A 13,583-nucleotide genomic window follows, 5' to 3' on the forward strand; every position below is an offset into this window, starting at 1 on the left:
ATATTTGTCTCAGTTATAACCTTAAACGAATCTTATATTGTGTTTACTGATCTAAAGTGTGGAGGAACAAATGAGAAGCACGAGTCTGTACAAAAGTGCACACAGAATATTCGGAATCTAAAAAGTAGGATAAATGAGGTGTTTTGTTACCGTATTTTGCATACCGGTGATCCACTGTGGTTTATGCAAATAAGCGGGGGAACGGTTGCTCTTTGCTGTTTTTAAAATAACAGCAGCTTCTGACCATAACAAATGATCCAGAAACCGTATGAAATCAAAACTGAGAGTTAGTTTATGCCCCGTGCGAGCTAAATAATTTATACTGAAATGTCCATACACTGTGTCCTCGCGCTTTAGACAATTTATTGCAGATCTATAGCGACACCTTGTGGACATTCTTTTTATCTTGAAAAAAGTCATAATGACTAGCAAATTGTAACATTAATTAATTATGAAGTAATTAATGAATTCATAACTATATCGTGTAAATTAATTTTTTTATTTATTTAATGGGGGATTATTTGCATTTGTGAAACATTTTTTATAAAGCACTGTTATGGACCCTAGGGTTGTTGTTTTTACGTGTTGGGTTCTTTTTGAGATCTTCTTGCTTTGTTAACATATTTGAGTCTTGGTTTATTTGCAGTGTTTTATATAGTTCTTAGTATTTCATTTCCTGTTTTGATCTCTTCTTAAATCTAGTTTGTGAGCCGCAGTTCTAGTAATATTTAGTTTGTGAAAAACTTTATTGTTATTCTTATGGTGAACTTTATTTTTGACACATTATTGAGTCTCATGCTGTCTTTATTGTTTATCGTTTCTACTGATCTTGTGTCCTGTTTTATAGCTTGTCTAATATTAGAAGTAGGAGTATGTGTTTTATTATGTTTTTACATTCTTCTGTCTCACTTTTTTGTTTATGGCTTGGTTCATTTGTGCTTCCTTGTCTCTTAGATCTCAGCTGTTAGTGTTCGTGTCTCTTTCAGTCCCCTTTTGTTATTTCTTATTTTACACTTACTTTTTTACACTTTCTGATCTCTGTTTCCAGCCGGATAACGTGTCATGTCAAAGCACTCGCATCATCTCAAACATCACAATGAATCCAATGGACTCATATGGCCCTCATAGTCACCTCATCTCATTTCAATAGAGCACCTTTGGGATCTGGTGGATCCAGAGATTTGCATCATGGATTTGCAGCCAACAAATCTGCAGCAACTGTGTGATGCCATCGTGTCAACATGGAACAAAATCTCTGAGGAATCTTTCTAGCACTTTGTTAAATCTGTGCCATGAAGAAATGAGGCAGTTCTGAAGGCAAAGGTAGGTTCAGTCCAGTATTAGCAATAAGCTTATGCAGTGCTGTGTCCCCTTTGTCCTTGTGGAGTTGTCTGTAAATGTTTCCCTGTGCATAACCTGTTTATTTCTTTGGATGTGATTACGTATTACTGTTTTCTTCATTCTTTGGCACTTTGCTGTTTTTGACCTGTTTACATGAGCTATGAAACATTTGCTTTTTAGTTAATTCCTGCATTTCACATGTCTACATTTGGCCCCAACTATTCTAAACTGTGACATACGCAGCTGTTGTGGTTCATTTAAAGCTGTTGATATTTTATTTAGTATACAACCTAATTTAGCTAACTGAAATTTGCATTACAGAAGGTAAGCATTTCAATGCATGGAGGTAGGTTATTCATAATCAACTTAAAAAACACAGAAAACTGAAAACGTTTTGATGCATGTAAAAGAGGATGAAAGCTCAGAGTCATGTTACCCTTTATCTTTATTGCAATATTGTTTTACAGTACAACAACTGCCAGCAACATATTAAAATATATAGAGATACCAGAAAATAGACATGGATTGAAGGACAAAAAGGTTTAAAAGCACTTTGAAAATGATTACATTTACATTTTTAATCGAACTAAAACTTTAATCGCTATTTACATTATACAAACTAGATATGAATATAGAATATAAAGGGTATACATTTATATACATTATTTATAAATGATGCTGGCTGATGTCAATATTTAATATGTTACTATTCAGTCATACACATTTCCAAAAATCACACAGAGGGAGAGAAGGAGAAGACTAACGACTCTTCGATCTAAATAGAGGTCCGCAGAGATCATCTGGTATTAACCACTAGCACAGTGTATCCCCCTCATGTTGATGCCTCATTTGGGTTTTTTTTGTGTATTTTTTGCATGTTGTGAGGCTTTTGTGCGGGGGCACCATTTATAAACTCTTATACACTCACTGTATTTACCTAATGATGTCACATTACATACATGGCCGATAAAACATGGTGTCAGAGATAAATATAACCATTGCATTGGTTAAACAATACCAAAACACTAAGCTATGCACGGGTGGCTGATTCCGATGATTCTTCCCCACACAGATACATAAATACATATCACAGCTAGACAATATTTAATAAAAATTGATTAAAAGAGGTTTGTTGTGTAACAAATAGACAGAACATATTAAGTTACCCACACAGCACTTATAGTAGTGTGGTGTAAAAAAAATTATGATGGAAAAAAAAAAACGAAAGAAAAGAAATTGTAGGCAGTCACTAACAACTCTCAGGAAGCAGCAAGGAAGTCAGACATGACCCGACTACACCACTGATAAAATACCACTGACTACAAATGTAAGAAAAAACAAAACAAAAACAATAATCGTGTGTTTCATCACTGAATCAGATTCAACTTATACGTAACACGTGGAGTTTAAAACAACAGTTAAGATATCAATGGTAGAGGATTTCCGATCAGAGTATAGGTGCAGGTTAAACAACACAAATGCATACAGGTCATATATATCATAGAGATTTTTCTTTCTCTTTTTTAAACACAGACACTTAAAAACCTCCAAGAATACATCCAACAAATTAGTCGTTGCATTTAAAGAACAGACGAGAGCTGAAAATGATTACAGGGGCTTTACAGGGAAGCTAACTTTAATGCAGTCGTTTCAAGTAGTTTCTGACAGCCATCAACACGTTACTTATTCATCACTTACATTACATTAAGATTTAGTCATGTAGAGGCCTTAAAATCACATCTATCGAATATATTGTGTTTGCCTTTCACTGTATTAATGCTACAAGAAGTTGTGCTTATCAAAGAAAAGTGCTATTGCTAAGCGGCGACTTTTCAAGAGTGATAAAGAGAAAGAAAACCCCTGTCGTTCTAATCGAGATCAGGCTTGTGCTGGACACTCAAATGTTTACTAACCACTTCACAAAGTGACCCTGTTGTCATTGTAATATAGATATTTTGGTTATCTCCGATTCCTTCCGGTAAAATGTTCCGAATACAACACATCCCAATTTTCCTTTTCTAAGTAACAATGAAATCTTGCCCAATTTCAGTTACGTCTTCAGTCTGTACAATCTCACAGATGAGTTTTCTGGTACCATTCGTGATAGTGATTTACACAGTAACACTAGAAAAGAGAACGTCTTGGCGTTCTTTCACATACTGTGTAACCCAGATACCCGAAAACCACTGAAAAGGCTCCCGGCTAAAACCCTTTCTCTCTCTCTGGTATTGCTAGCCTCAGTTAGCAGGAGCTGAGGATCAAGCTTTTAGTCTATACTGCATCATCTGAGGTTTTCATCAAGTAGAGATTAATAATAAAAATATACATCTAGTATATGTTGTGTAGGAATCTCATAGTAAATGTGCTGACTGTGCCATATATTTTGTGGTTTTGCACCCTGCTCTGTCAGAGGTGGGGATTTTAACTTCCCCCCTCCAGAAAAACATAAAAAATATCAGCAGCAGTACAGGTTAAGGAAGTGGGAACTAAAGGCAGCACACCTTGAAGGAATAATTCAACATTTCGAAGTCTTTGTGCCAAAATAAACTCACTGTGCACTGGCTGTAAATACATATTTACTATTAAGATATAGGTGTGCTAGCTATCTGTAAGTAGTTCCAAAGATGCTGAATTATTCTTTCTATCAGTCCAGTAATGTCACTTTTACTATCACTTGTCTCTGCAATTGCACATAATGAATCATATTTAGTTATTTAAATAATTTCAATAATAATAATAATACTAATATCCATGAGAATCATGAAAGAATTATTGATTAATCAATTTCATTCAACAGTTAAAAAGGAGGGCTGCTTATTACAATCTAAGTAAGAGTTTGCAGAGCTATAGATAATCTTAGGATAAGATCTGAGTAGTGAGAGGAGCAGATGCTCATAACTAACATAGGTGCAGGTGTATAAAGATGGCAGCTTTCTACATTGTTGCTTTTCTGTTTGCTTTAACATCTTTCTCACAAGGCACAGCCTCCAAGCATCACCGTCAGCACCTGCTCTTTCAGTGAATTCCCAAAGAACCCTCCACGAAAGCTTACTGGCCTGTAGTGTAATACAGAGCGAGAGCACTTGCCAAGGAACCGAGAGCCCTCCCCCCCAAACTCTGCAGTCTGTGGACAATATCCTTCTAATGGGAAAGAGAGGGCATCTTCAACATCAACCGTGATTCAAAGTAAAAACAGTAAAATTACAACACAAGACTAAATCAACAATATAAAACCTGAAAATAAAAAAAAAGAAACGGAAGGTGGCGCTTAGTGACCACTGCTGGCTTTGCTGGTCCCCGTTGTCCAGTCAATGATGATAAAGCTGAGGCTCATTGTCATAAACAGGAAACCAATCCCAGCGAAGCAGGCAGCCTGAGCGCAGAAACGGAGAACGCGAGTTAAAGAGAGGCACATCACAGATGGTGAAACTGTGACAAAACTGCAGTACAATAATACTTGGTGTCATTAATTAAAAGTTTGTTAAAGTTTATTAATTAAGTATAGGAAATGTTACGAGTCTCCATGTCATTAGATCTTAGTTATACATGTAATGATATGATACCTAACACATGGCTGAGTTGATTTCTTCATGTGGTTATAATGCACATCCATGTAGGATTTCTGAGGCTGGTACAACTTTTAATATTAGTGAATTTTATAAATGGTTCCATAAACACAGTTTACATTGTACAGATGATGTCTCCTCAATAACGATAACTAAAATGAAACTCTCTGATAGACTCAGTAGGTACATGGCAGTAAGATTTTTAAATGATCTCAAATGCACTCCAGTTTTTTTTGTTTAATTCTGATATATTTAAAATCAGGCAAACTACAGACAGTTGATGAAATATTCAGCTGGAGTTTTAATTCCTTTCCTCGTTTCCTCCTTTGAGTGTTACACAAAGCACCTACTGTAAAATAATATGAAAACTCAATACTGCGTGGGGACGTCTCTAAACGCTGAACTTAATTTTCTATCTCTCTCAATATGCTCACCAGGATTTTGGGGAAGGAGCGCAGTGGCTCCTCTTCTTTGGGTACAATGCGAATGTAGAAGACAGCAGGGAAGATGAAAATGAGACAAGGAGCAGATGTGGCACCTGGAAAACGCAAAACAGAAAATGATTCTCTGTGAATGACACCCTTCGGTCCTTAATAAGTCCTCCAAACCATTCTAACAGGACTGTAGTAACATAAATCATATGGAAATTAACAGAAAATGGAAAACAGGTGTAGTTACATTCAATTTTTCACTACCAAAAATAATATTAATGATTTAAAGCTCAAAAGTTTGGCAGATGGTCAATTCCACATTTTTTCAGGGTCTGATCAAGAACAATTCACCAAAATGGATTTTTTTTACTTGGTTAGCTGTGTTGTGGGGGTGTATTAAGGAAGGTAAGCCATTACTGACAGTGGGCACAAATTAAAGCCACATTAAAGGAAACAGTTTTACTAGCAACCAGGGTTTTACATGTTGGTGTTTTAATATGTAAATCCACCCCAACAGCCTTGTCACATGGTTGATCTACTTACCAATGATTCCAAAGATGCCCAGTATGTTGGGAGCAAAGATGACCAGGAGGTTGATGAAAAGGAGCAGAATGAAAGCAATGGCGATGTGGCGAGGCCAGTAGAACGTCTTATTAGGAAACGCCATCTGCTGGATCGCTCTCCTTACCTTAAAAGGAAAAAGTTCACTGTTTCACACTGCTTCTATGAAATATGACAGAAGCACAATTTGTGTCCGCTGATGAATAAACAGTAAGTTCTAAATGCGTACTTACAGGAAAGAGCACAATTGGCACAGTGAGCGTGACAGCAGTGAGCACAGCCACACGCACACACAAAATCAAAGTGTCGTACGGGTCAATGCGGCTGTATGTGTGGAGCAGCTCTGCTTCCACTTCACCTGGAAGACATGAGGACAGGAAAACAGAGCAGGTTTAAGGAACACGTAGAAGATCTTTAAATGCATTTTAGTCAATGCAGAATCCATTATTTTATGTTAGGGGATTATATCTCCATGTAGTATTAGACTAAATCTTTGTATTAATATGTTTGATTGCTTTTCATTGTTTTTATTTTATTGATGTCATTATGTCCTTGTTGCTAATATGCTTAGGTTACATTGCTTGTTTGTATATTAATTAATGTGAGTATGAGCATAACATGAGAAATAGGAGGAAAAAATTAGCATTGTGAATGACTCTGTAATATGCTACTGGATCTAAAAACCTTGAGAAATTTAGATGTACAATATGGCCACTAGAGGGCATAGAAACATTATTATTCTTTTTGGCCTACAGCCCCTTCAGTAGATAGATAGATAGATAGATAGATAGATAGAAAGATAGATAGATAGATAGATAGATAGATAGATAGATAGATAGATAGATAGATAGATAGATAGATAGATAGATAGATAGATAGATAGATAGATAGATAGATAGATAGATAGATAGAGGACCACGCCTCACCATAGAAAGTTAGGTATCCAAAAAGAGCAGCCAGGAAGTACATGATGTACATTATTGCAATGGAGATGTTGGCCACATGCTGCATCTTTTTCTTGGTGGCACTGAAACCAGAAAATATTGCCATGTGATGTCATAAACACGCACACACAAAAACAAACACAGACACACACAAAATATTACTGTATTATGCCCACAAAGAAAACATGTAGCCCAGCTACTATAAAATACCGTCTTCTGCTCCAGGGCTACTTCTCTTGCACGCATATGCAAAGATTCAAATTGAAAGCACCAGTGGGTCAAAGCGGGATGATGCATTTAAACTAACAGCATGCTACATCATTCAAGCAGTGCCAACATACTTCAAAATAAAGTGAAAGCAGTGCATGTGACTAGGTTATGATCAGCCATACACAAAGCAGACACAGTAGCTTTGCTCTTTATTATGCAATTTATTTCTTATCCAAGAACTTAGCAGGAGTTGCCATTATAAGAACATACTTGCGCAGCTCTGTGTAGATGGGGAGCACCTCAGGATGGCACACAAAGGCAAACGCCAGGATGGGGATGGTGTAGGCCGTCTGAAAATGAACCCCAACAGGTCACCATAGATACAGCAGCGCCATCCCAGACGTCTTACCACCAACCTCGCGCCTTTACTGCCCAATACTCCCCAAGACACATCACAGAGAGCTAATTGTTTCCCTGTGATTAACTTGGGCCTGGCTGTAGACCAGCTTTAGCCTATTTAAGAATGCCTTACTGGTAAGCTGCTAAGCAGCAGGAATTGGTCTTACTAGCCTGGGCAAAGAAAGTTTCATACTTTAATAAAATCCTGATAGGATTTCATGAAGATCACAAAAGAAATAGTCAGTATTTGATAATGTTCTGGGGCTTGTTCTTGAGGTTGTTAATCCTAAAATGATGGAAATTCTCTGGTTTCTGTTCTTAAACTTTCAGCTCTGTGGTAACAGGTGCTGTGAACCTAGGTCTAGATGTAGACCTAGACCTACATTACTGAAGCAATTCTTAAATAAATTGTCCAAATAAAATTTAAAAAAAATGAAGCTATAGAAACTGAAAACACTGCTCAATGAAGAAACATTTGTCTTGTTGCAATTGTTGGGGAAAAAATGCCTGTTATTGGCATCTTGTTGGGATGAAGTAAATATTTGCGTGAGATAGACTGAAAATGTTCTGACTCAATTTTATAATGAAATGTGTTCACAAGTGATTCATTCTAAAGATTTTTAAAAGTTTGAACCTAAATGCCTTTTTGTTGGAGGTGTCACGGTCCTGGGTCTCCTGACCCAGCGTTTTTAGTTCTTTGTGATTTTCGTATTATTGTACTTGTGTGATTTATTCTATGGCTTCTAGTTTTGATCCCTTGCCCTTCATGTCTCCCTGTGTGCCCCTCTATGTATTTATGAGCCCTCGTCCCCTTTCGTGTTTATTCCGTGTCTCCCCTGCCTGTTATGTTGGTGTTCTACTCGTGCTCTCTCTCCTCCTGTCTGAACCTCTGTGCTCCCTGTTTCACCTCTCCCGTCAGTGTTCAGTTCACCCCGCCCTGTCTCGTTATGGCTATCAGTGTCACCTGTGTTCCCCGTGTGTTCCCACTCCCCTCGTTAACCCTCTGTGTATTTCTGTCTGCGTCTCCCTCTGTTCAGCGTGACGTCGTCCCTCATGTTGTGTGGATCTCCCTGTGTCTCTGCGTATGTTAGTTTACTTTTCCCAGTTTAGTTTTGTATTTCCTATGTTCTGCCACTCCAGCATTAAAGCTGTGATTTTGAGTTCATCTCCGTGTCTGTGAGTTTTGCGTTTGGGTCCTCCTCCTGCCTGCCACACAGCCGCGCCTTGACAGTACGACGTCACCAGATATGGACCCAGCAGACTTACCCGGGGAGAGCGATCTGATACGTGTCCAACGCCTAGTCGAGTGGATAACTCACACTTCCAATACAAGGGCCAAGATTGTGGGGATAAATGCTATCGAAGCAATCCTCAAAGGAAATTCTCATCTCCGCCAGGTCAGTGGATGTTTGGACCTATTGGCCAATTTGAATAATGCCCGGGAGGCGGCGCGAACTCGGGAAATATCAGACTTGGCCCAGCAGCAACAGACAACAGCCACCCTGGAGCAGCCGCGTCAGTTTCACCGGCCGGATGTGGTTTTTCCCGGCCCTTTGGAGCCATCTGCGGGGAAAAAGAAACGGCATTCACGCCGCCGACGCGCCACCCCACAGCCGGACATTCAGCCTTCTAATTCACCTGTTGTGCTACCAGAAGCTCAGTCGGCTCCCTCGCAGCCCGTCCCAGCTCAGTTAGCTCCCTCGCAGCCCGTCCCAGCTCAGCCAGCTCCCTCGCAGCCCGTCCCAGCTCAGCCAGCTCCCTCGCAGCCCGTCCCAGCTCAGCCAGCTCCCTCGCAGCCCGTCCCAGCTCAGCCAGCTCCCTCGCAGCCCGTCCCAGCTCAGCCAGCTCCCTCGCAGCCCGTCCCAGCTCAGCCAGCTCCCTCGCAGCCCGTCCCAGCTCAGCCAGCTCCCTCGCAGCCCGTCCCAGCTCCGTTAGCTCCCTCGCAGCCCTTCACAGCTCCGTTAGCTCCCTCGCAGCCCTTCACAGCTCCGTTAGCTCCCTCGCAGCCCTTCACAGCTCCGTTAGCTCCCTCGCAGCCCTTCACAGCTCCGTTAGCTCCCTCGCAGCCCTTCACAGCTCCGTTAGCTCCCTCGCAGTCCTTCACAGCTCCGTTAGCTCCCTCGCAGCCACCCTCAGTTCAGTCTCCTGTGTCCCCGTTAGCTCAGCCATTAACTCCACCACAAGCTCCATTTTCACCTCTACCATCGCTTCAGTCATCAGTTCGGTCTGCCACTCAGTCGCCCTTAGCTCCATCATCCACACTGCCACCTGTTTCTCTTCCACCACAACCGTCACTACACCCAGCCACTCAGGCTGCTACTCAGCCAGTCATTCAACCCATAGCCCTGCCGTTGCCATACCCTGTAGCTGAGCCACTAGCCGTCCGACCCACAGCCACTTCAGCCACTCCTTCACCCGTTACACCTCCACTACAACCATCAGTGCAGTCTCCAGTGTCCCCAGTGCAGTCTCCAGTGTCCCCAGTGCAGTCTCCGGTGTCCCCAGTGCAGTCTCCGGTGTCCCCAGTGCAGTCTCCGGTGTCCCCAGTGCAGTCTCCGGTGTCCCCAGTGCAGCCTCCTTTAGCACAGTCACCCACTCAACCACCAGCACCACAACCGTCACTACCTCTAGTTCATTCCCCTGTGAAGTCATTAACTCCACCACCTACTCCACCCTCACCACCACCGTTACTACAGACATCAGTTCAGTCCCCTGTGCAGTCATTTACTTCTCCACCGTTAGCAGCTCAGGTCCCCGTGTGTCCAGCAGCTCAGGTCCCCGTGTGTCCAGCAGCTCAGGTCCCCGTGTGTCCAGCAGCTCAGGTCCCCGTGTGTCCAGCAGCTCAGGTCCCCGTGTGTCCAGCAGCTCAGCTCGCACCTGAACCTTTGGCCCAGTTCCCCGTAGCAGTGCGGTTTTCTAGCCAGCTTAACATTGAGCCCGGGGTCCCAATCCTCTCTGGCTCTACTTCAGCTCCTGCTGGAAGCTCGGATGAGCTCATCCAGGACTCCGCGGCTCCCACGCCGCCATCTACCTCGTCCGCTGGGGGTTCCAGTGAGCCCGGCCAGCACCTCCCTGTCTCCGCTGGAGGGTCCGAGAGGCCCGTTCAGCCTCCTGTCTCCGCTGGAGGGTCCGAGGGGCCCGTTCAGCCTCCTGTCTCCGCTGGAGGGTCCGAGGGGCCCGTTCAGCCTCCTGTCTCCGCTGGAGGGTCCGAGGGGCCCGTTCAGCCTCCTGTCTTCGCTGGAGGGTCCGAGGGGCCCGTTCAGCCTCCTGTCTCCGCTGGAGGGTTCGAGGGGCCCGTTCAGCCTCCTGTCTCCGCTGGAGGGTCCGAGGGGCCCGTTCAGCCTCACGCCGCATCAGCTGGAGGGCCCGAGGAGCCTGTCCAGCCGCCATCTGCGACCGCCTCGTCATCACCTGGCCCGGCTACATCCGCCTGTGCTTCTGCTACGCCTGGCCCGGCCTCAGCCTCTGCAACCTCGCCTGGCCCGGCCTCAGCCTCTGCAACCTCGCCTGGCCCGGCCTCGGCCTCTGCAACCTCGCCTGGCCCGGCCTCGGCCTCTGCAACCTCGCCTGGCCCGGCCTCCGAGCCTTCGTCTGCCGCAGCCTCCTCTTCAGAGCCTTCGTCTGCCGCAGCCTCCTCTTCAGAGCCTTCGCCTGCCGCAGCCTCCTCTTCAGAGCCTTCGCCTGCCGCAGCCTCCTCTTCAGAGCCTTCGCCTGCCGCAGCCTCCTCTTCAGAGCCTTCGCCTGCCGCAGCCTCCTCTTCAGAGCCTTCGCCTGCCGCAGCCTCCTCTTCAGAGCCTTCGCCTGCCGCAGCCTCCTCTTCAGAGCCTTCGCCTGCCGCAGCCTCCTCTTCAGAGCCTTCGCCTGCCGCAGCCTCCTCTTCAGAGCCTTCGCCTGCCGCAGCCTCCTCTTCAGAGCCTTCGCCTGCCGCAGCCTCCTCTTCAGAGCCTTCGCCTGCCGCAGCCTCCTCTTCAGAGCCTTCGCCTGCCGCAGCCTCCTCTTCAGAGCCTTCGCCTGCCGCAGCCTCCTCTTCAGAGCCTTCGCCTGCCGCAGCCTCCTCTTCAGAGCCTTCGCCTGCCGCAGCCTCCTCTTCAGAGCCTTCGTCTGCCGCAGCCTCCTCTTCAGAGCCTTCGCCTGCCGCAGCCTCCTCTTCAGAGCCTTCGTCTGCCGCAGCCTCCTCATCAGCTGCCTCGTCTGCCGCAGCCTCCTCATCAGCTGCCTCGTCTGCCCCAGCATCCTCATCAGCTGCCTCGTCTGCTCCAGCATCCTCATCAGCTGCCTCGTCTGGTCCAGCATCCTCATCAGCTGCCTCGTCTGGTCCAGCATCCTCATCAGCTGCCTCGTCTGGTCCAGCATCCTCATCAGCTGCCTCGTCTGGTCCAGCATCCTCATCAGCTGCCTCGTCTGGTCCAGCATCCTCATCAGCTGCCTCGTCTGGTCCAGCATCCTCATCAGCTGCCTCGTCTGGTCCAGCATCCTCATCAGCTGCCTCGTCTGGTCCAGCATCCTCATCAGCTGCCTCGTCTGGTCCAGCATCCTCATCAGCTGCCTCGTCTGGTCCAGCATCCTCATCAGCTGCCTCGTCTGGTCCAGCATCCTCATCAGCTGCCTCGTCTGGTCCAGCATCCTCATCAGCTGCCTCGTCTGGTCCAGCATCCTCATCAGCTGCCTCGTCTGGTCCAGCATCCTCATCAGCTGCCTCGTCTGGTCCAGCATCCTCATCAGCTGCCTCGTCTGGTCCAGCATCCTCATCAGCTGCCTCGTCTGGTCCAGCATCCTCATCAGCTGCCTCGTCTGGCCCTGCACCCACCGGGCCATGGCCGGCACGCCTGGGACTGGAGGGCCGCCGCTGCCTTCCGCGCGGTCGGCCTCCTGAACTGCTCCGTCGTCTCCTTCGCCGCCGCCGTTGCCTTGCGCGCGGCCGGCCTCCTGAACTGTTTCCGCGTCGCCGCCGTTGCCTTGCGCGCGGTCGGCCTCCTGAACTGTTTCCGCGTCTCCGCCGTTGCCTTCCGCGCGGTCGGCCCCCTGAACTGCTCTGTGTTTTGGGTTGTTTTCTTGGGCTCCGGTGTTTTCTGTGCTCTTTGTTTTCTGTTCCGAGCCCTCCGTCCTGGGCCCCCGCCGCCCGCCCTGGGTTGTTTTCTGTTTGGTTTTGTTTTTCTGTGTTTGGGCTGTCTGGAGCCAGCCCTTGAGGGGGGGGTACTGTCACGGTCCTGGGTCTCCTGACCCAGCGTTTTTAGTTCTTTGTGATTTTCGTATTATTGTACTTGTGTGATTTATTCTATGGCTTCTAGTTTTGATCCCTTGCCCTTCATGTCTCCCTGTGTGCCCCTCTATGTATTTATGAGCCCTCGTCCCCTTTCGTGTTTATTCCGTGTCTCCCCTGCCTGTTATGTTGGTGTTCTACTCGTGCTCTCTCTCCTCCTGTCTGAACCTCTGTGCTCCCTGTTTCACCTCTCCCGTCAGTGTTCAGTTCACCCCGCCCTGTCTCGTTATGGCTATCAGTGTCACCTGTGTTCCCCGTGTGTTCCCACTCCCCTCGTTAACCCTCTGTGTATTTCTGTCTGCGTCTCCCTCTGTTCAGCGTGACGTCGTCCCTCATGTTGTGTGGATCTCCCTGTGTCTCTGCGTATGTTAGTTTACTTTTCCCAGTTTAGTTTTGTATTTCCTATGTTCTGCCACTCCAGCATTAAAGCTGTGATTTTGAGTTCATCTCCGTGTCTGTGAGTTTTGCGTTTGGGTCCTCCTCCTGCCTGCCACACAGCCGCGCCTTGACAGGAGGTAACCAAAATGAGTCTTACTGACTGGTAACTAAAAGCTCCATTACAGCTATATCGCTTAAGAGAAAATGAGCACTGAGTAAAATTTTCCCCCCACTTCCTGTCTCTTAAGATGCTTCCACATATTTCTAGCTTCACTGAATAAAAATTGAGGCTCTGGTCTTTATTGACCAGTTGCCATGGTGAATCCTGGCATTTTTGTTGGCTCTTCTTTATTACCCACAAACGTGCTCATAAATCAATGTGAACATACTCAGAGTTAACTCTGATCCCTGTTCTGGAGTTTCCGATCGCAGAGTTTATAAACTCGGAGTTCAGGGTTACGCACACAGTTTGTTAAATCTGCTTCCTGGAACA

At 45.7% G+C, this 13,583-nt stretch overlaps 1 protein-coding gene and 1 long non-coding RNA gene across 3 annotated transcripts in view; one reads left to right on the plus strand and one right to left on the minus strand.

Annotated features, from left to right (window-relative positions):
* Positions 1 to 1,768: 1,768 nt before the first annotated feature.
* Positions 1,769 to 13,583, minus strand: part of LOC146709598 (sodium-coupled neutral amino acid transporter 3-like) — a 39,837-nt gene continuing 28,022 nt past the window's right edge. For both annotated transcript variants that reach the window (XM_085456640.1, XM_085456639.1), the window contains 6 exons: positions 7,324 to 7,403; positions 6,826 to 6,926; positions 6,133 to 6,257; positions 5,882 to 6,026; positions 5,342 to 5,445; positions 1,769 to 4,714 (listed from right to left, as the gene is read on the minus strand). In XM_085456640.1, coding sequence (XP_085312766.1) covers positions 4,610 to 4,714; positions 5,342 to 5,445; positions 5,882 to 6,026; positions 6,133 to 6,257; positions 6,826 to 6,926; positions 7,324 to 7,403 — 660 coding nt within the window. In that variant the 3' untranslated portion in view covers positions 1,769 to 4,609. The remainder of the gene's footprint in view (positions 4,715 to 5,341; positions 5,446 to 5,881; positions 6,027 to 6,132; positions 6,258 to 6,825; positions 6,927 to 7,323; positions 7,404 to 13,583) is intronic.
* LOC146709599 (uncharacterized) lies at positions 8,015 to 13,280 on the plus strand. The gene is made up of 2 exons (XR_014920455.1): positions 8,015 to 8,107; positions 13,228 to 13,280. It is a non-coding gene; the product is annotated as an uncharacterized LOC146709599 (long non-coding RNA).

Source organism: Copadichromis virginalis, linkage group LG5 (assembly GCF_057382275.1).
Source record: "Copadichromis virginalis isolate Kocher_CV1m ecotype Utaka linkage group LG5, C_Virginalis_male_GT1.1, whole genome shotgun sequence".
Classification (NCBI taxonomy): Eukaryota; Metazoa; Chordata; class Actinopteri; order Cichliformes; family Cichlidae; genus Copadichromis; species Copadichromis virginalis.